Source organism: Struthio camelus, chromosome 4 (genome assembly GCF_040807025.1).
Source record: "Struthio camelus isolate bStrCam1 chromosome 4, bStrCam1.hap1, whole genome shotgun sequence".
Taxonomy (NCBI): Eukaryota; Metazoa; Chordata; class Aves; order Struthioniformes; family Struthionidae; genus Struthio; species Struthio camelus.
Window position 1 is genome coordinate 10,835,097 of NC_090945.1, and position 23,094 is coordinate 10,858,190.

Below are 23,094 nucleotides of genomic sequence, written 5' to 3' on the forward strand. Positions count from 1 at the left end.
CAGGAAGCATTAAAAATTCATAAATGCTAATCTTTTATCATTAGTGTTTTTCAAAAAAGGATTTTATGTGACAGCTGAATTGATAAATTGCCCTATCTCACTGAAGTGGGACAGGATATTTTTTGTGTACTTTTAAAAATAGCTTTAAATAGCCGTGTAATTTCAATATTTTTTTCCATGCTTTGAATCTTTTAAAACCTACTCGCGATGGAAATAAAATGAGGCGGCAAGCAGTACTTTAATTAACCTCTTGTAGCATGACTACAAAACTACCTGCCTGTGAAGACAGGCAGCACATTTGCTGTACCTGTTGTGCACACGTGATGTAGTCTCATGGTAATACCAAACACACAGAAATGCTGGATTTGGCTCTTGATATGAGTGTATGTAGTTTCACTTTATTATCGAGGTTATCGTGCTGGTGGCACTGGGAACGGGTTATAGCATATTGTTGGGGGGCATCACATGATTCTCTTTAAATCTTCCAGTTTGCAGGCAACCTTGCCAGGATTTCATCTAGTGATATTTTATATACAAGTAGTTCTGCGTATGATACCTTCAGCTGCAGTTTGCTTTCTATTTAAATTGGAAGTTATACTTCCAAAAAAGTATTTCATGCAGGGGTATTTTTGAAGTAGGATTTGTTCCCAATTCATTTTACCACAGGACAGTGGTATTTGGCCTCTTGGAATACAGCCAAAAAAGTGTGTGAAGTGGTGAGAACAAGCACCCAGGCTAGAATTGGCACTTGCTTTATTTAAGCAGCAAGGATGCTGGTTTAAACACCCGTCAAACTACTGCCGCAGCTTCTCTCATCAAGAACCTTGTTTCGTCCCTGGTTTGGTGTACTTGACAGAGCTGATTTTGCTTTGGGGTGAGGTGAAAAGTCCTGTCTGTCTAGGTTGTGATAAGGAAAGCAGTCTCACAGTAGGACAGTGGGCTCCTTGCTCTCTCTCCGCTAAAAAGGTACATGGAACTTTCCTAAGGCTCCACGTTTGTCTTCCTGATTGTCATAAAAGGCTTTAAATACGCTTTGACGTGCCAAGGCAAGAGCCATTGTGCACGACGGATTTGCCTGTTAAGTCGCACAGGATGAGAAACAGCTCATGAAGAGATTTTTCTGAAAAAGAAAGTGACTGTGATGCTTTCCCCAGACAGGGGAGCTTTCTCTAGCCTAGAGCTAGCCTGGAGAGGCGGCGTAGAGGCAGCATGATGGATACGAGTGCTGAGACTCTCCTGGAACCAGTATGGCAGAAGTTTAGGCCTCCGGCTCAAAGTTTGCCTCTACTGGGCCTAAAGCAAACCCAAGCCCCCGTTCATGATCCAGAACCCAATTATGTGAAGTAGGGTGCCATCAGGGAATAAAAACAAGCCTCCCTAGGCTAAAAGGCGAGGGGCGAAGTTGCCCAGAGGTTTGATGTGTACCCGCCATATGTTAGCTACAAGGGTGAAGAAGGAACAGCGGAAAGATTTACTGCAGGAGGCTGTATTTGAGAACTGCTGTTACTGTTGCTTTTCTAGTCTGCTTTGTCTGCTTTAACCACGCTGTTTCCTCTCTGCTGTCAGTAATTATTCTAATAGTATTGATTTAATTTTTCCAGCCTGCGAAGAGCTGTGTGAATAATAATGAGTTCGTTCTCCTGACCCCTAGAGGGGAAGATAAGCATTATTAAAAGTAAACAGTCCTTGAGAAAAGACAGATTTGGCAGAAGCACTGAGGGGAATGGGAAATTCATCCCTGAACTTTCGGCCTGTCGTTAGCCCGCGGTCTGTTTGGAAGTGTAACTGCCGATCCAGGAAGAGGAGGAGTTGGGTGAAGAAGAGCTTGGCTAAGCAGCAGGCCAGGCAGAGGGCAGGGCTCAGTGGTATCTTTGCAGTCCCAGATTGCAGTTCTCTCAGGGACTGTGCCATTGGACCGCTCAGAGGATTTTCAGCTTTGTGTCTGTGGATTTTCTTTTTTTTTTTTTTTTCCCCTCTCCTGAGAAGCAGGTGATTGAAGAAGAGCTCACTGAGGAATTGCCAGAGCCTTGCTTTCCTCTTAGTCTTGCAAAAGTCCTGACACAGCAGGAGTGAGACTTGGAAAAGGCGAAGAGAGGAAGTGCAAGAACGTATGCACGTGTGTCTTCTTGCTGAGGGGGAGATGGAGGGCTCAGAAGATAATTTCTTTATTCTAATAGAATTTCTCTTTTGATTTTAAGAGAAAGCGAGTCTATTAATGAGTCTTCGCTGTGGTCTTGTGATCCATCTTACCAATGTGTATATAAAAAGGAAAATAAGATAAAAGTGTGGTTTTTTGGTTGGTTGGCTGTTTTTTTTAACACAGAGCAGACTTAAAACCATCTTGCTCCACGATATGAAAGAAGAAAAGGTACTGAGGAAGTAAGGTCAAATATCAGAGCCTTCTAGCTGCTGTCTTAGGAAAAACAGCACATCCTGCTGACGTTACAAGCCTGCACAGTCATTTTCTTACCCTTGTCTTCGCTCCTACTTTCCTCCTACTATTCTAGTGCCTCCTAGTTTTGTCTTGGCTGTAACTAGATCATAATGTCTTTGCTGCGGAGACGTGTTTGTTTTTATAGGTTCAGATATACGGATGCTTTGTTCTCAGTGGACGATTTGAGATCCTGTTGTGTTGTTGCTATTTCATAGACAGATTTCCTTCCTGTGATGCTATGGAGGTCTTTGGCTAGGCAGCTACGTGCCAGCTCTGGTTATTACGAAATGTTTTATTTTATCAGCGCTGTTCAGTTCTTCCTACCCCTGGGTGTTTTTGCTCAAGGTTGAAAAGAGAGAGAGTCAAAAATACGCTAAAAAACCATGGGACAGCTTGTGCTCTCACCCAGCTCAGATCCCAGCCTCAGCAGAGCTGTGTGTCAGTAACTTCTTGCTCTGTAGTTGCTTTGTGTTGTGACACAATTTTCTCGGTGTCAGGCTGGCTCTTTATTTGCTTTACATCGACGCATCTCCAATGTATTCAGCTACGCGGTGTGAACGAACACCAGATGAGATATGATCAAGGATGTTTGTGCAATTGAGTGTGAATGTATTTTCCGCATAAAGAACTTAGAAGCTATGAGTATGTAATTATTTATAGGGTATTGAAGGGAATCTTGTATAAATTCCACATACAAGGTTACGCACTATGAAAAACATGAACTTTAATCTCTTTTGCCCTGAGTTTAGTCTTACAGGCCTCTCTGCTGCAGAAACGTATTCTCATTCTTTGTGAGAATTCTGTCTCCAGTGATGAATTTGATATATCTCATGTACAGAGGAATATGAGTATTGATCTAGGCCGTTAAAGCATATCATACTTAGGTTATTTTATAAACAGTAACTGCATACAAGGACAGCATAATAAATTGCAAAATGTATTCCAGTTCATAAAATCTGCCAGTTTGCTACTTGGCTAAGGGTGTCTATGAACAGTTACGGTCACTCCTGTGGAGAACTGAGGAGCTATATATTAGTAGTAATGCAGACGTAATATAAAGTGCCTTCTCGGTAGAGGCTTGCAGCAAATTGAGTGAGGAGCCAAATTTCCCAAATTGCCTTCCCTTCCTTTCCTCACTTTCGAGTCTGTCTTGAATGTGGTATGTTATGACTGGCGACATTTCAGCCACTGATTATTATATCAATCGAACGCATCCAGCCAATAGGATTTTATAGTGTATACCTCTGCAGTGTGAGAGCATAATTACCTGCTGCCTTTTCAGAAATCACTGAGAGTAGGACTAATGTTGAAAGCTCTTTTCTTCTTTCTCCCTCCTCCTCATTTTAGTACAAACCCTCTGTGGAATGTGAGGCTCCAGTAATGACTGACTGAGCGATGAGGCAGTGATCTCAGAAACTGTAACATGATGCTAAAAAGGTCATGCACTTGTTTCGTAACAGGATTATTCATTCATTCATTAAAAATTAAACACACATGGGAGCACATGATACAGTCAAGGCTGCGAGTATTGGTGGATACTTGCTTGTAGTTTCTTCAGTCCTGGTCAGTTTGTGCAGGTTGGAGTTATTCCCATTGAAGTCTTTTCTGTTTAATGGCATTTACACCAGAAGTTTGTTAATAGTTCCTGTTGCGTGCAAGTCAGTATTACAGGGCCATAAGAACGCAAGCAAAGTTTTAGAATCATGGCTATATCTTACTGAAGCAATGGTTGCGTTTCTCAGCTATTTTGCCTTTTGCAGTAAGCTTATATTTACAAGAAAACATCAAGTTCTAAATTATTTATCTCCTTTTATTTAAAAATTGCAGATTTTTAAATTATACTGCCGCAAGTTTTCCTTTGCTAAAGTAGGGTCATGCAGAAAAATCAGTACACGTTCCAGTGTGATGTGTTATAAATAACATATTTAGCCTGATGTCATCTCTGTGTTTATTCTCATTGGTGTCCCATGTTAGAATGCTGCTGTGGAGGGGCTGATCAGTCAGAGCTGAATATGGTGCTCTGGAGTTAGAAAGTAAAAACAGCAGTAATGGGGTGCAGAGGGAGGCCTGTCCACTCCACTGTCAGCCTTTCTTCACCAGTGTAGAATGCCTGATAAAGAGTATAAAAAATAGGATAAGCATGTAGCGGCAGTGTGTGACCAAGGATCTTCTTGAGTCTCAGGGTATTTCTGAGATTAATAGCCTTCAGTAGATTTTTCCTTGCGTGAATTTGCCTAATTACATTAGAATTCATGTCAACTTCTGACATCCACAGCAGCTTGAGGTTTCTCGGTCTGACGAAGGAGGGTACGAAGAATTCTCTCCTTTTGCTTATCCTGACCTGCTGCTTTGTAACTTAATTTGATGCCATCTACTTGTTTTAAGAAATAAAGAAACGCTGTCTTCCTTTTCACTTTCAGTATGCCGCTCATAATTTTATGGATTCTAACATATACCCACTCAGACAGTTCTTTTCTGGGCTGAAAAATCTCAGCTTGTAGAGCCGTTTCATGGACGGAATCCGTATGTGCTTTGGAGCATTGTTACTGCCCTTTTCTGCAACTTTTTTAGTTCTAAGATACTCTTATTAAGATGAGGGCCGGAACTACACGTGATATTCATGAAGTAGTTGTGTCGTGAATTTATACAGTGATAAAATTGTGCTCTCTGTTTTCTACCATTTTTCTAGTAATTGCCAATTTAGAATTTGGGTTATTTTTCCTCCCTATAATAATAACAATGCAGTTTCCCATTCCCGCGTTGTATCAAACTCCATGGGACTGATTTTGATGATGCCGGAATATACAAGTTGCAAGATCAACTTAGCGCTAGTGACTCCAGTTACTATGTAGTTTTACTGGTATAATCAAGTCATATTTAAGGCTATAACCTTCACCAGCATTAGAAAGACTTCAGAGCTTATTGCCAGTCCAATGTTCTGTACAGTTCTATACTGTTACTGAAGAGCTGGGTACCGACTCAGGTTGATTTTATAACCCAAAAGTAGACAGAGCGGTCCTGTACTTGCACTACTGTACTTGCACATCTGTACCACAGACTAGATGTTTATGTTTACTTTTCTTTCGTTGCAGGTATTTATGAGCCGCCATTTCTTGTACTTTTGTGGTGAACCTACCCTGGATGTGAAGATTGCCTTTTGTCAGGTGTGTGTTCCTTACAGGTAAAACAAGGTACAGTATATCCTTGTACTTCATTTTTGCTGTTCATGCTATAAAATCATAATAGACAAAAAATGAATTTCAGCAGCCCTCAGAAAGTAACTAGTTATAAGAATTAGAGTAAATAGAAGAGCTAGAAGAGTGTATCACAAAAATTACTTTTATACTTACTTTGATTAACATAGTTTGCTCTTAATGGTTTTTGATTTTTGCTTTGCAAAAGTGGTAACTAAGGTACTGAGACTTTTAAAAAAAGAAATAGGTGCAGAGCTTTTCAAACGACCAGCAATTTTGTCTGTAAATCCCATAAAGCTAATGATGAATCAAACAGAAAATCCTTAATCCAAAACAAGTGTACCTCTATAGACTCTTTCACTGAAAGAGGCAAATTAAAACTATTTTATCTCAGCTTCAGCTTTTGTGAGACAGAACTTAACGTGGTAGTGCATGATCACAGGTTTATGTCCCATTAGTCTACTAGAAGCATAGAGAGGGTAATCAAACTTGTATGGGGTTTGTAATATATCCAGTTGAACAAAATGTGTATTATACAGGTTCTGGGGTCATAAGACTGCACTGCAGCCAATTCTGTACCTTTAAGTTAGTCTTGAAATTGTTCAGTCACAATGCTTTAAAATCTGAAAGGATGAAAGCAAGGCGGAGAGAAACAGAGATTGATTTGTCTAATTTTTGGCTCTCTTGGTTAGAGTAAAGCTAGCTAACTTGCATATCTGTCACAGATTTGGGAACATGTTTCTACCTTACGAATGTAAAGATGACTTTTCCTGCTTACATCTCCTGCAGAGGGTTTTGTGTTTAAACTCTTATCTCTTCCCTTTTTTGGTGAGATGGAGTACCAGTGATCTGACTAGTTGGAAGGACATGCTTTATTTTTCAGTAGGTGAGAACAGTGCAGTATTCTTAGAAATGGAATTATAGTAAATACTCTTTTTTCCCCCTTGTATTGCTTTAGATCAATTAACTGCAAGTACAGTTCTCAAAAAGAAAAGGCCTTTGGCTGTATGTGAGCATTTAACACGAAGCAGTGACAGGTGGTATGAGTTTTATTTTGTTTTTAACTCAGCAGCTCAAAATATTTATTCTAGTGAGTAGATTTTCTGCTTCTTCAATTCTGTTCTTTGTAAATCATCTGCTCTAAGATGGATCTTTGTTTTTCGATTTGGTAATGTTTAATATTCTTCTTTTTGTGTTTTTTTTTGTGTCCTCCTCATCTGCACGTATTTATCTAACTTGCTTAATTCTTCTGCTATTTTCTGAACAGCTTTGAAGGTTTGATAATCTGTTATATAGATGATTTCGATAAGTAGCCTCAAGTACCATCCTCACAAAAAACTATCCAAAACAATCGGTCTCATAGATCTAGATCAGAAAAACTTGTGGGAGGGAGAAGATTTTGGCAAACATGGTATTTTTCTATTTTTTGCTGCGTTTGCTTGCCAGAAGAAGTTAGAGGTTTTTGGCTGTGCAGAATACAGTTTTTTGCATAGCTCTGCTTGTTACCTTTTCTCTCCCTTTTACTTAGACCACAGCAGAGCATGTGATCTAAGAAGCATTTATATTTTGTGTGTGCACAAGACAGGTATTCTTCACCATTTTCTCTTATGTTCAGTGCTTCTTTTGTGTGGACGTCAGTGCATGACCAAAAGTGGCACTGCACTTAAGAGTGTTGTAATTAGACTCTGTAGTGAAGCCATTCTGCTGTAATTTCTCCTTTGCGGTTTCCCTAACTTATTAAAAAGCTTTCAGAGGTGCATAGAGAACTGAGTGTATTTACAATGATTTTTGTTAAAGAAGATACGATGAAATGAACAAGTGTTTGACTGCACTTGCTTCATTGAGAGAGAAAAATTGATGTTGCATGCCTGAAAAAGGAGCTCGGAGAGGAGTCATCCAGTAAATATGTGCAAGAGAGATTTTTCTGACATTACAGGAAACAGAATTTTATCTTTCAGGCGCTTAACGGCACAAACACTTTTGCAAGGTCTTCAGATCATCAGAGTTAACCTAAGAATAAAAGCTAGTTCAGGCTTCACATTAATATGTTCTCTTTACCAAGATACGTCCTGATTCAAATAACACTTAAGTACTTACTTAGCTTTAGGTACAAGAATAGTCCCTCTGTAGAGAATGAAGTGTTTTGTTGCATTAAGGCCTTAGCTGTCATGGACGCTGTTCATTTGTATTACGTAGGACAGCATATGTGATATATCTGCAACCTTGTAATATTTGGTCGAAATGCCCAAATCATTTTACAGACTATTCAACAGTCTCCAGGTAGTAATACTGTTTAGTCCATGCTTATTTGTAACGCTAGTGTTGAAATCAAACAACCTTTGGTTTATTAATAATTGTTCTGAGAAAAATGTAAAGAACCGGTTCCCTTGTTTCTGAGAGTAACTTGGGGAGACTTACATCTGCAGAATCAGTGAATCTCAGGGGTTAAGGGATTGTTGTTAGCAAACAAAAATGACGTGACAGCAGAACGGTAATCGTTAGCAAGAGGCAGATTCTGCCACTCAAATCTTGAGATCTCTATAGCTGACAAGGATCCCAACAGCATGGACAACAAAAGCCCCGAATACATGTAGTCTCCAGTGAACTTAATCCAACTCGGTACGTTTTTCTTGTGGTTCCACAATTCAGAAATTACTTGTATTATGTAAACATGCATTAGACATCATTACGTGTATGTGGTATAGTTTGATTCTGTCCTGCTCCCTTGCCAAAATGTTAAGCCAGTTTCTGCTATTACAGCCAACGAAATCCTTTCTGCAGTTGTGTGCAGGTGGTAGCCATTTATTTTAGGGTGTTTTTTTTTTTTTTCCTTTTTTTGTAGTGTCCATATAGGTGGTCAACTAAAGAGGGCAATCTAAAAGTTTTATGTCCAGGCTAGATCTTTAGTGCAGCAAATGCAAATGACTACATTAATTTCTATGAAGATTTGCAGATTTATGGCAGCCAACAACCCGTTCTTCTGTATGAGATGCTCCAGTGATAACATACTAGCATATGCAATTTATCCAATGGAGGAAGCTTTGAGTGTCACAATTCTGTGGCTGTTCTATTTACTACATAGAATAGAATTGCCAGTCTGATGAAAGCTTATGGTATTTTAACAAGCTGAAGCATGCAGACCGGTGTTAGGCAACTGGAAGATGCAGGGATAAAGTCCTGTTCCTGTTTGACGTGTCTACCTCAGAACGGACTTCATACCGAATGTGGAGTTCTTCTGAAGTGTTGTTTTAGAGGTACAGTATTGAAAAGTACTCCAACGGTTGTTGCTGGTGTGCATAAGATTTTCTTGTAACCGGTATTTTGTGGGGGTTTACTCTCTGAAGACCTACAAAGGCATGGCTTTTTATGCTATGAAAGAAAGTGACAGACACCTAATTATAACCTGTTCCTCTTGACACAGAGCTTATGACGGTGAGTGTACTAGTTTTACATGATAAAATGCTAACTCAGCAGGAATAGAGCATTACGGATTTCCAACTTAAGGAAAAAGAAAAACCCTCCTGAGTGAGAAATATGCAATAGCATAAACGGGATAAAAGCAGGGTTTTTTGCCCACATGCCATATGAAAATACTTAAGACTGGAGTTACTGTAAGCTTGTAGCCAAACATTCTCAAACAGCTATCTTTTTGATGATCTTTCTGTCGTAATAGGTAGGACAAGAAGATTTCACTCTTAGAGAATTTAATGAGAAAATTTTAAGGCTGATATCAAGTCGTATCTGTAGGACCCTACACGTTCTTCCTGAAGTACAGCATGATGGAGAGTACTAATTCTGATTACGCGAGGATGTTAACGTTTCAGTGCTGACTAATCCCATACAACGTCTAAAGGATGTTGACTGCCATATCCATGTGTTCCAACGTTTCGTTTTTGACTGTACTGTTTATCAAGAGAGACAGGTGTATCACCTACTGGAGTTTTTCCATGTTCAACAATAGAAGCAGTAGCTGCATAGGATACCTTTATCTAGACTTTATTTAGGTCCACTGTAGTACTGTACAAGTTAAAAGCAGTTGTTCTGCATTCTCTGACTGCACTTCCGGATGGGCTTTTTCAGCGTTTGATGCAATTATTTTTTGTTGTGATATAATACAATTCCGTGATTTTACCCAGGGGCAGTAGTCCCAATTTGTTCTTATCTGTGAAGAACATGTTTTTTATTGGATGTTTATTGGAAGAAAATACTTCAGTAGTATTTTCATAATGCTGCAAAAACAATTTTTTTTACAGAGAGGAGAAACAGGACATTTGATAACTGAGATGAGATATCTGGGGCCTGGCCATGCACGTTAAGAGAATGCTTTATGTGAATCAGTAATGTACAGTCACATGCTTATTCCTAGGTACAACGTCGTCATTGGTCTTTATTGCACAGTTTAAGCAGTTTGATGCCTTAGACACACAGTATGTCAGTGTTTTTGCACAATGGAATTGGAATTGTTGCTGCACCAATGTCACCAAAAGAAACCCCTAGAATTAATTTTTACTTTAGATTTTGAGGGTATTTTTGCAAGCATCTGCTCAATTCATGCCTTTAAAAAAAGAAAGCTAAAACAAAAATATAAAGAACTTTAATTTCTCTGCAGACCTCTTTTTTTCCCTGTATCCTGAAAACTTGCTTTATTTCTATAGTCATATTCACCTGTATTGAAAAATTGTATAGACTACTTAGCTGCAATATTTGCATCAATGACCATTTTAAAATGATACGATTTTAGAAAGGCTTTCATTTTACCAGCAGAAAAGATGAGATCTGTTAATAATTGTATTGCTCTTCGTTGATAGAGCTTCATCTGATTTGATTTTGGATTGTATCTTAATTTTGATAAACCACTTCAGTTGCAACTGATGTCTTAATCAGGTTAGATGAAGTTTCTGCTTTCATCATGAAATAAGTTGTCTCAATGCAAAATGTCTTGTAATTATGCCTTCCGTTCAAGAGAAGATGAATTGGCGCTCATAAACCGTGAGACAAGCACTGACCTGTATCTTAAAGACTTACAGGACTAAAGTAATGCTGTTTAGTACAAAAGCTTTCTATTTCTAAACAAGGTGCAATTAAATTATTCAGCTCCTTTTAGCCTTTACTTACAGAAGGCAGAATCTTTTCATTAGCTATTGTTTTCACAGTGAATACTGTAATTGTATAATTGTGATGAGAAATTGAATTTTTGGAACACTTAATCTGTGCTGCTGTTGTGAAAAAACTTCTTATTTACTCTCCTCCTTAAAGGAAATCAGGATGTCTATCGGGACATAGCATGTCATGTAGCCATTCTTCTTTCTTGCCACCTTACATTCGTGGTAGAAGAACGCTTCCCAAACAATACCTACTATTTGAATGTAAACCCACTTTTTTGGAGAAATTTAAGCTATTTAAAATATACTGTATTATCAGCATATGAAGAAAATAAGAGTTGTTGTTCATTCCATTTTACTTCTCCTATGCTCCTAGCACACTATGCTCCTATGCTCCCGTAAGAGCGATTGATAAATGTGCTGTTCTTAGGGTTGCAGTGTTTCGGCCAAACTCCAGCGTTCCCATTTCTCTCCCCTGATCTTAATTATTGCTCTTCATTCATATCTAGAAGCTTAGAACAAATGCATTAGTACAAATGGCAGTGATTCCTCTCTCCTCATTTCTCTTGCCAGTTAGATGTGGCTGCTGCCATCACTTTCCTCTACTCTGGAGACCACTCCACTCTGTGCCTTTGCTAGCTCCTATCTCTGGAGCTGTACCTGAACGCCATGTCTCCGAGTACCTTTACTGCAGCTTTCTCACCTACTCTTACATCCTTCTTTCCTGTATTTTTAGCTGCCTCTTCGATTTGGATTGCTGTTCAAGTTCCTATCTGTAAAGAAATCTCACTCCCAGGGAATCCTTTTTCACACTATTTCTTGAGCAACAATACTTTCTCATCCTTATCTTTGGTATCACAACCAGCGTTGAGTGTCAGTGTTGAACTCTTTCGGTGTTTTAGGAATGAGGAATCAGCTTGAACTGGCTGCTCTGTTGTGATGATGCTCACCTATTGCTCCTAGAAGTGTAGCCCAGAAGGAAGCGGACACAGGGACTTCTTAGCAACACATGATGCCACAATTACAAATGAACTAAGAAAATTTTGTGCCTGGAACAACGAAGCAATTAAAAGTAGTTAAAGCTCAGTGAAAATGTGGAGGATAAGTGCAGAATGTTTAAAAGAAACTTCACTCTGTATTTTCAATAGATACAAGGGAAGAGGAAACAGAAGGGAGTGCTGTTTCTTCTTTTAAAATCAGAACTAGATAATAGCCAGGTCTGAAGCCGCTGGATTTAAGAGGTGGTTAAACAAGGAGAGCGTGTTTTTAAAAAAAAAAAAAAAAAAAAAAAAAGAAGAAGAAAAATTTAGAATTTTGTACTCCATATAATAATAATAAGGTCAGTTTTTAAATAGAGTGCACAGACAAATATAGAAGAGTTTAAAATGATCTAATGAATTGATCAAAGTTTGGCTGTTTGCAAAGGCCAGTCTGACTATTTGAAAGGCTGAGTCCTTAATCAGAGGGCAGATTGCAACTGGGATCTAGGACAAAAATGTTGGAGAGGCAGAGAATTTACCCATAACAAAACACAGAAAATGCGCTAAACACAAGAAGATTGGATGACTAATATAATCCTTATAGCATGGAAGTGAGGTAGGGGAGTGGGGAACTGCGGTATGATGTGGCTGATATGATTAAAAAAAAAAAAAAATCTGTAATACTACACCCAAATACACACGCAAGATGAGAAATGTATTCTCTGTCCTTTGTAGGAGATTATATTGCTCTCTTGGAATTTTAGTACAGGGGAGAGCCGGAGTATGTGAGAAGTCTAGCTTTATGGTGAGAAAAAGAGATAATATTTCTGCCATAAATGTGGCCTATACACAATGAAAAATAATTTTTTAGTTCTTTTTATGCAAAGATACTTTGTATTTCTCAACTGTGGGTTTCATTGGTCATCCACATTTACCCAGCATAAGCTGTGACCATTAAATCCAAAGAAGAGGTTCAGGTGAATGTCTGTTAATCATGGAATTCTGGCACAAACATCTCCTGCAAAAATTACAGCATAATATATGTGGGAGTATAGCCATTAAATTAGTAGCTTTGTTAACTTTGCAAATATACCCAGGTGAGCAGGGCTTGCCTCTATCTCTCAGGATTTTACCATGTTTCAGAATTTTAATTTGTATAATCTCAGCATCTGACTGTCAGGGTGAAATTGTAGCTCTAAGATATTATCCCTTTGGATCCTGAGAGAATGCAGGACATCTGTCATCTGAACAGTGCTATCCTCCATTCTAATCGCCTTGTCTGGGCTGGTATGGAGATTGTGGGGTCCCCAGGGAGCGTTGCCGCTGCTAGCCCAGAACCTCATCCTTCTTGCATCCTCTTCACGTTTGTTCACTGTTGCAGCTACAAATTAGCAGAAGGCCTTCCCGTCTTCCATCTCTTTTTTTTTTTTTCCCTCATCCTTTTTCACACCTGCAGAGTCATTTAGTTGATTTCAGTAGCCTTGAATCATAGCACCATTAACAGTTTACTTGTTCCTGTAGGTATGTTTGTGTGCTAGCAGGAGAGGATACTAATATTAAGGTAGAATTCCCCTGAGCTGATACGTGGTAACAGCTTGTGTGACAGACAGCTCTGATTATATTCGAAATGCGAAGGAGAACAAGTTAGCTTAAACTGCCATTAACATGGTTTATATTATATGAAAGCTAAGATGGATATGAGATGTTGAACTGTAAGATACTGTGGTATTTTAGGCTCATCAGTAACAGGAGGAACAGTGTTTAGACACAAATGCCTGTGAATGGAAAACAGTAAAGTACAGTTGTTCTTTGGGTTAGAAATGAACAAATGAACGGTCATAGTATCAGGAAACCATTCACTTCGAAATGCAAAAACTGACAAACATCACTTTGTTTCTGTTGTGTTTTCTTTATGTTCTCTTTTGCTCTCTAAGCTGTAAGACAAAAAAGCAGATTGTCGTAGCTGTGTATGAGGCAGTAGCTGTTACTTGAGTTTTTGCTGAATTTTTAAATAATGTAATTAATTGTTCCTTGAAAGCAAATTATGTCTTCTCTAAGCATTTAGTAATGGTGGGAGTATCCTTTCTGAGTATCTCAAACGCTTGAGTCTTGATAGTTCATTTTCCCTCCTCCTCCCCAGTTGAAGGGAAATTAAGCAAATAAATTTGCAGACGTGGCCGTGTATTTAAGTGATGCAACTCTATTGATAGCTATGCTGTCAGTTTTGAAAAGCTTTTTTCCTTCTCTTACTCTTAAGCTACCCAGTGTGGAGGAATGGGAAGGGCATTATGTGTGCCTTGCAAGTTTTCAACAAGCTATTGGGAAGAAAAAAATTAGTGTACGCATGCTTGTACATGCGAAATGGAAATTCAATTCCAGTCAGTGCTGAAGCGGTGTAATTCCGTCGTCCAAATGTTTATGGAAACCAAGAACAAATGGCACATGGTTGCATCCTCTGTCCCTCAGCAATGATCTTTCATGTGGCACGGTTATTGACAGAGGTCTGTGGAAATAAATGTGTTTTCATCCATGTGAAAAGGATGGAGAAATGCTCTTTTAATTAAATATTTTCCTATTTGCAATGTTTTGCTATTACACTGGGGCCCCAGTATTGTACCTTGCCCAAGTTCATTTGAAGTTTACCTGAAAAGTTAGTAATTGTTGTGATATTCGTTTTGGTGTGACAGCAGTAAGACCTCTAGAAGAGACTGGGGTGAGCGCTGAGAGTGTAACGGAAACAAACAAAATCTGGTGTGTAGATTTCTTTAAGGTCAGCAACATGGATTTGGAGACTCTGAGAAGAACCTATCAGAGTTCGAAACCAAAACTAACAGTGACAGGCTCTGTTGGATAATTGCCTTACTCAGGGCAAAGCCTTTGAAGTAAAAGAATGAATTTTAGATGAGTAACGAATTTTAGAGCAGAACAACACTGATGCTTCATCATCCTGATATAGGAAGTGACTATTGTATTGATGTGGAGATAGTTTGTGATTTGATCATGTGTCATCTTGGTTTGGGGATCTGATCAAATAAGATTAATTGAGTAACACTGCTAGTTCATTGCTTTAGGGATTAGATATAAATTATGAATGTGACAAGGAGAATTATTCATCTCCCTTTTCTTATAAAAGTCTGCAATATATTGGGCTTAAGCCCTAGGTTTATTGTGTTTAAGTTCTGCTCAGTTTTTGAGAAAAATGATGAACAAAACATACAGAGTGGCTTTTTTCCTTTCCTTTATTTATTTATTTATTGGAATGTGGGTTTAAAGGGAGGAGGCAAATAAGTAAATGACTGGAAGACTGTCTGCTCTATCTACAAAGCTGAAGTGTTTGCCACTGACAGCGGGCGTTCTGCTTAGAATGAACTCCAAGCTGAATCAACCCGTCTTGAATTTTGCAAATATTTCTTGATGTTGGTCTTTTCTATCAAAGCTCCTTACAGCTCAGAAGGTTTTAACAAAACGTGGCTCTAAAAAACAAGCAGAACAACTCCATAAAAAATAAACTGTTAGTCTTCCCATTGATACAGTAATAAGATTTTCACAGGAATGCTGTGTTATGCAGAGTGCATTTACTTATCAGGGCGCTGGTGTGTTCTAACCAGATCGTACTGGTTGCGGTCCTCTGTGTCCATTCTGTCAACGTGTCTTTAATTGCTGTTGAAAGGACTGAGGCAATTGCATACGTTAATTATCCAAATGACTGAGATGCTACAGACTGGATCTCCTAGGCTGTTTTAATTGATTTTAAGACTTTCCTGGACTAAAAATAACCACTCGCAGGAGCTGCAGTAGTTTAGAAGTCCCACTGTAGGCGGCACAGAATTCCTCAAGCCAGCAGTTCATAGGGTCAGTCTGATTTAAAAACAAGTAATTTTGATGTGTGCAGGATTCTAAATTTAGAGTGACAAAACAAATTTTCTCCCATATATCTTCATACCACATGACTCACTGTCAGGTATCTCATGAGTGAGGATGCAAACAAGTCATGGCAGCTCTGGCTCACCCAAGCCTGAGTACGCTCATCTCACTTGTTTTAAAAAGTCACTGTGTCTGTAGTTCCAGAGGAGCTGACTATAGTGAGGCTCACTGAGGAATGCAGTTAATCTGCTGACACTTTACATAACGTTGGTTTGAGAGTCAAGGCTGTTAGTGCTGAATATTGTCTGCATTGTTCTGATTAATGACATCAGAATAAAACAAGCTGCAAATGTGTTTGTCTAGCCAGAGGTAGCCGGGATTATTTCCTATCTATCAGGAGGGTAATATTAAAACGCAGTCTCTCGGTTCCAGGCTTAGTATGAATAATTGAGCTAACTAAATGCAAGTATCTCTCTTCGAAAGTGGAAGGAGTTTTAAGTCTAAGGCTACGCAGTGTGAATCAGATGCAGTTTATCTTTTTTTCGCATCACAAATATCCAAACCTATTTCAGAGTCAGTCACGGTATTGTACTTAAGCTTGAATTTCACAGTGTCAGTGTCCATAAATATCTTGTTTTCTGTGTTTTGGAAAAAAAAAAAAAAAATCCTTGCCCTGCGTCTGGTTCATGAGTAAATTTAATGTTTCTCATTCCTGTTCTGAAGTGACATTTCCTGTTTGAATGAACAGCTACGTTTATTGGGAATGTTTGAAATGAATTCTCTAAATCAGGCAGTTAGAATTAAGCAGTGCTATGCAGTGAGAATGGTCATTCCAATGAGATAATTGACAGAAAATAGAGTATTAATCATCCGAGGCAACCCAAGAACCCAAGATCTTGGCAAGGTCAGTTTCCTGTTCTTAATCACCAGCTCCATGGAGCAGTGGCATTATGTCTTTTTAACATGGAAAAATAATATCCTCCAAATAAGCTTTCCACTTTTCCCTGGCCTCTCAAAATTCAACTTAGTAGTGATTATTCAGGCTTTATGGAAAAGCAGTTTATAATAGAGCGAATAGGAAAATACAGAAGCCACGTTTGGGGGCACTAAAAATGAATGAGCAGGCAGAGAAAGGCATATGCAATGGACATACACGCTTGGGCCATGCTTTGACTCTTGAAGAAACTACGTGGAAAACTCTCTGCCTTCCGTGAGTGTATCATCAGCTGCTTGAGGACAGATGTGCAACATGTTGAACTTCTGCATCCTATTGAAGTCTTCAGCATCATATGCACAGCTACTCATAGTATAGAACCTGGTGTTACAACCATTTAATTCTGATTTTCATCTGAAAACTATTACAAATTTTGATTTGTATCCTGCAGTGAATTAAGCTTCACTAGCGACCATAAAATCGTCATAAAGTAGGGTTTTTACACACTGATTCCACAGATCTGGGCAAGGTTACAGCTCTGTAGTGCTACTTTTCATTAAAGCACAGAAAGTTTATAGGAATTTGTGTGTTTCATGAAAATTAGTCTTTGGTTGGGAGTAATGCATTTGTCAGATCATGAAAGCGACTCTTCTGTTCTTAGAAACGTAGAACTTGCAAAGATTTTCTGAGCTATTGAGTACTATCCAGGAGTCAGGTCAGCTTATAATTCCTCTCATGAACTGACCCATCTGATTGTTTTGCAACTCCGGTTGGAAGGCTCTGAAGACCTTTATCGTATGCTTAGGGAAGGCTTTACTGCTCACGTGAATGAATGTGTTTGCTCTATCTAACCAGTGATGAGGAGACCAATTCCTGTGTTTCTTATCCTACTTCAAAACGAATATAAGTCTGGTCATATTCAAGTAAGATCCCGATTGCAGTGCAAACGAGGACAGAGTCAGGGTAAACACCTTAGCCTGCAGTCACAAAGTAGCGATAATGGCAAGCACAGATCAGTAGCTGAGAATGTGTATCACAACCATAAAGTGGGAGAATTCTCTAGCTTCCTTTAACCGTTGGCTTTTTAACAGCCGCTTCCCAGGTTAAAGAGGGTTTCGTAGAGTTTTTGAAAGCATTTGAGGATTCGTGCACATCTCTGACAATGAGCCTGAAACAGCAGGAATTCGTATTTGAAAACTAGGCTCTCTGTGTTTAGTTAATATTGTGATGTTTTACCAACCTTGGTTTCTGTGGTTTTTTTCCCCTTCCCTCTTCCCTTTTTCTCTACAACAGGGATTTGGGAAACAAGTGGATGTGTCATATATTGCCAAACATTACAACATGAGCAAAAGCAAAGTTGACAACCAGTTCTACAGTGTGGAAGTAGGTGACTCGACCTTCACGGTTCTCAAACGCTACCAGAACTTGAAACCTATTGGCTCTGGGGCTCAGGGAATAGTTTGGTAAGTAGCAGCAGTTTCTCCTATGCTTTTCAGTGGGATTTGCCTTTTGCATTTCTTCAGTTTGCTAGCCACAGACACTGTCTAAAATTGCAAAAATAATAGTCTAGCAGCAGACATCCTGAGGCAAAAGAGGCCTAGTGGTTCTCCAATAAATTCTCTTGCTGATGAGAACGATAGCATTGGGATTGTTTCTCCACACATCAGAAAGTAACTAGCAAAAAAAGCAGGGGAAAGATCTTATTATAATTGACAATTGTGGCACTATTTCCAGAGGCAGTGCGAATTATATCCCAAGTAAGCCCTGTAATTTTACTCTTCATACAGTAAAAGTCTCTGAGAGTTATGTAGAAACGAGTCATATCCTGCAGCATTCTCAAGCTTTCTGGAATGGAAGGCTTTCAAATAGAGGTAACTGGTAATGTCTCCTGTACTTTTAAAAGACATTTTAGTAATGTGAATAATGCAAACAAAAAACACAATTTCAGTAGCTATTCTTAATAATACGTAAGGCTCATGGAATTCCAAATAATTATATTCAAAGGTTATGTGGGGAGCACAATGCGTGATAAAACATCTTAAGCTGTTTTGAATTGTGTAAATTCTTACTACGCATATATTTTTTTGATGGATATGAAGCTACAGCTAGAAAAAAAGCAGATGAATTTAAGTCAGGCAAAATTATGCTGAAAACATTCCTGTTTATGATTACAGTAGTAGGTGGGCAGTTTTCCTTGGGAGGGTTCAGAATCCTCAGTGCTCACAAATGTTAAGCCTAAATTGGTCACAGAAGGAGAACTTTGTGCTACTCCTTATGTTTCTGCTAAAGGTGAACTAGATGAAGCCAAAACACACGTAGTCAAAGACTTTGTTAAAACTTCCGTAAAGGAGTAATTAAAATAATCATTATCCTCAGGACTGTCATCATGCACATAATTTGGAAATGTTTCAGCATTGAACAAGAGGTAGTGGAAATATCATCATACTGCTCTCCCTGTCCTTCCAGAAAAGGGATGTTGTCCATTGTCTTTTGGCTCGAGCAACAAAATGCAGCTTTTGTGGCAGGAGATAGGGAACAGCTGGTTTCTTCCCGTTGTTCCCTATACCTTGTTTAGTCTGGAACTTTACTGAACTCAGCATCCTGAGAATGGCAGCTGACTCTGGTAGAGAAGATATTTTGCCCTGCTCATCTTGTTCTTTTGCAAAGAGCAGTCCTCAAAAGTGCCTCTATGAAAATAAGGGAGGAAAACCTATGTTGTATTCTGTTTTAGATCCAGTGGCTCTGTTGTGCACTTACTTATTTGTTGCTCAAGAACTGTAACAGATTTGGGATGCAACTCTAGCTCTTACTACCAACACTGGCAAAGGTGTGGGAGCTGAGTGGGTGATTCCTGACTGCTCCCTCTGCCAAGGGCACATACAGGCAGGATAGCTCATGGGGTCTCAGGCTCAGCCTTCTCAGCAGTGCTGTTCATGGCTGACACTGCAGAATGCAGCATGCGCTTTTCTGGCATAGGCTTCCATATGATAGTAGGCAAAAGGAGGATATTGGCTACCTGGCCAGAATGACAAGCTACCCATGTGCTCCTCAGAGAGCTGGAAAGTGCCATATGGCCTGCTGACCCAGAGCTACCTTAGTACATAGTAGCAGCTGTTTTTATGGAGTGATGAAGGTAGAGCAGAGGGTTATTGGCAAGCGCCAACTTGCTGTTTAAGGACTGAGCTGCTGCCAGCAGTTGCAGTCGGTGACTTGCTTCTTGACTAGCTTAAATTTTCACAGTTGGCAAGCAGTGTCTCTGCTGTCTGCCCCACCCTGGAAGCAGTGAACTGCTGTTGACTTGCTCTGCTTTGTCTAGTTCTTGGCCACACACCTGCAATTCCCACACCTCGAGAAGCAGGGGCCTATTTAATAGTTTGACAGCTGTGTGACATCAAGTCCCTCAGTAGTGATTAGGTGCCACACACCTTCAGGAGTGAACTGTACTTGCTACCTATGTAGATTGGGATCCTGCAGCTTCCCTTTCAGTAATAAGCACGTGGGACCCCACGTGCCCACTGTGCTAGCTCTGAGTCTGCATGCTGCAATCCATGCACCAGTAAAGGCTGGGGGCTGACTGGCTGGGAAGCAGCTTGGCAGAAAAGGACCTGGGGGTCCTGGTGGACAGCAAGCTGGGCATGAGCCAGCAGCGTGCCCTTGTGGCAAAGGCGGCTAGTGGTATGCCCGGCTGGATTAGGAAGGGCATTGCCAGCAGGTGGAGGGAGGTGATCCTGCCCCTCTGCTCAGCCCTGCTGAGGCCACACCTGGAGTGCTGGGCCCAGTTCTGGGCTCCCCGGTACAAGAGAGACGTGGAGCTCCTGGAGCAAGTCCGGCGAAGGGGCACGAAGATGATGAAGGGTCTGGAGCACCTCCGATCTGAGGAGAAGCTGCGAGAGCTGGGCCTGTTCAGCCTGGAGGAGAGAAGGGCAGCCTGGAGGAGAGAAGGCTCAGGCTGGAGCTTATCAGCGTGTGGAGCTTATCATGGATTGGGGGGGGGGGGGAGTGTGGAGGGCTGGAGGGGGAGTAAAGACGACGGAGGCAAACAACTTCTCAGCGGGGTCCGCTGCCAGGACAAGAGCAGAACAAAAACTGAAATACGAGAAATTCTATTTAAAGGTAAGAAAGAGATTTTCTGCTGTTAAGGTTGTTCAAACGCTGGAACAGATTGCCCAGAGAGGCTGTGGTCTCTCCATCCTTGGAGATGGGCAAAACCGGATTTGATGCAGTCCTGGGCCACCTGCTCTAGCTGAGCCTGCTTTGAGCACGGGAGTTGGACTAGATGGTCTCCAGAGGTCCCTTCCAACCTCAACCATTCTGTAATGGGAAGAGTGTTTCTGTATATTTGCAGAAACTGGCGGGTACAACTGTGCATGCAAGCTGCCAGCACCCCATAAGGTAACTGTAGAGGCAGATGGAAATCGAGGAGAGGCCCATTGTTTTTCAAGCTGCTGTGGAAGCTGGTGTTCCAGGTTATAGAGGCAAAATGTAGAGTACTGAAGTCTTTCTCATACAATCCTATAAATAGATGTCGACATGAGCACGAGAATTTGAATGAAAAATAATGCATATCGAGGAACAGTAACGGTCGCAAGAAACAGGGAATGTGATTATGTTAAGATACACGATTCTACTTCATTATGCTGAATGTTATGTCAAAGGCAAAATATTTTTCTTGGTATGGAAGTACTAAAGTGAAGTTCTTCACAGAATTTTAATAAGTCATCATCTTCTGAAGAACAGCAAGCTACATGGTTTGAGCGTTAGTAATAAATGTCATTGTGCCCATGTGAAACAATTATAAACTCTGTGAGAAAGTGATACTGACTGTAGACGTAACTGCATTCAGTATCTTCTGAAATTAAATGCAGAAGCTTTCAGTGGGGTCTGTGTTAGCCATGTTCAGAAAGTTATTTTTGTCAGGAGGAAGAAAGGGAAGAGCCTAAAATTTCTTGAGCAGGGATGCTTTTCTTCTCTCTGCAAAGAAGTAGTACTATTACTGAGAGTTCAGGTTGTTTGCTCCGTGTACAGCTCACTGACATCTGTGAAGACAACTAGATAGGGCATGTTGGCATAAAAATTGTCGTGTTGTTATAGCCGTGTTGATTGTAGGACATAGGTGAAACAAATTTTGTAGATAGAGGTACCATTTTTCACTAGACCAACTGCTGTTACTGGGAAAAATGCATAGGCTTTTCAGCATACAAGTTGTTCCTCGGGTCTGAATTAGAAACAGAAACCTTTGAAGGTAAATATGAATTGAGAACTGTTTTCTTGAGTTAAATTAGATATGTGCCACTTCCCACCACCTGAGAGAAGGGGTAATTGATGCTCCTCTGCAATGTTAGAAGGCAGAAGAGGTCACACCTGCCGTATTTTCTCCTAGGCAAAGAGAGGTCATTTTTAGCATGTAGAATATGGACAGTTTAGATGAGGGGGATTATAAATTGCATAGAAACAACAGAAGCGTACTGGTGTTGGAGGGCCCTGTTTTGAACGGCTGCTGTTTGACGTGGAAGCAAGTCAGTTGATCTGTAGTTTTTCTGCTGTGGTTTGCAAGCTACCACTTCTGATACTGCCTGTGATATTTTCTGAACTGCCTCTGATACCTGGAAAAGCGATGTTGTATAGGAACGTTCCAAAGTTAGTTTTAAGGGAGGGAAGGCGGTTCTTGAATTTATGGTGGAAAGCAAGAAGGAAGTACAGGTTTCCATGGTAAAAAAAAAAAAAAACCTCATCTATAGATTTGATAGTACAATTAAAGAAAATCTTAAAAGCAGCTTATGAAAAAGTTTGGCCTAGTTTGTGACCGTATTGGTGTCTTTACCTGTGTCCGTTATCGGGAAAAAGTATTAGCTATTGAAGGCAAAGTTATTTGGGTAAGGATGAAATAGATGAGCCTGTTGATACCTTTCAGCAGAAATCAGCAAGGAAAACATTCAGGATTGTAGGGACTCAGGACAGGCTTTTTTTGCTGTGGGATGTTGGCATATGGAGTAGTGGCAAGTCAGCTGGTCAGAACAGTGGTAACTGGGAAGTGCCTTTTATTGTATTTAGCTTATGGAAGAAGTTATTGTGCCTTGGAGAAGTCTTAGGGGAGGGACACGAGGACAGGAATGATGTTTTGAGGATGATTTTGAAGAGTCCTGCTAGCTCTTCAGTGGGTGTCCTACGAGTGTAATGAAGTTCTTTTTTTGCAGATCTGGAAGAGAATATAAAAAATTTGAATTAATAGTTTGGGGATTTTTTTTTTTTCCTTCTTGGAGTTGGTGCAGTGATTTGATAGTGTCTTTGAGCTGCAAGACAAAAGAGGATGCAGAGTCTTCCTCGAGTTCCCTGTAAGAGGTAGAGTCAGTAAATCATCCGATAGCCTACTGTGTTGCTTAACATTACTGTAGGTTTTTCCTTTGCTGATTTAATTGTTATTTGGTGGTTGAATCTTAAGGAGTGCAGAGATCTTCCAGATCACGTTCTTGTCGTCGTCGTGCTCGTTGTTGCTTGTATCGCTGATTCTTTCCCTAAAGCAATCAGCAAAGTGCTCAAGAGCGGGGAGAGGGGCAAATTCGGTCTGCTACAGGACATCTAGTTGTTG

General features: G+C 40.1%; 1 protein-coding gene across 7 annotated transcripts in view; it reads left to right on the top strand.

Moving 5' to 3' along the window:
* Positions 1-23,094, top strand: part of MAPK10 (mitogen-activated protein kinase 10) — a 187,861-nt gene that overhangs the window by 88,488 nt on the left and 76,279 nt on the right. For 4 of the 7 annotated variants that reach the window (XM_068941435.1, XM_068941432.1, XM_068941436.1 and 1 more), the window contains exons 3-4: positions 5,527-5,598; positions 17,802-17,971. In XM_068941435.1, coding sequence (XP_068797536.1) covers positions 5,533-5,598; positions 17,802-17,971 — 236 coding nt within the window. In that variant the 5' untranslated portion in view covers positions 5,527-5,532. Of the gene's footprint in view, positions 1-5,526; positions 5,626-17,801; positions 17,972-23,094 lie in introns of all 7 variants that reach the window. The other 3 variants (XM_068941439.1, XM_068941438.1, XM_068941434.1) reach the window with 1 other exon arrangement.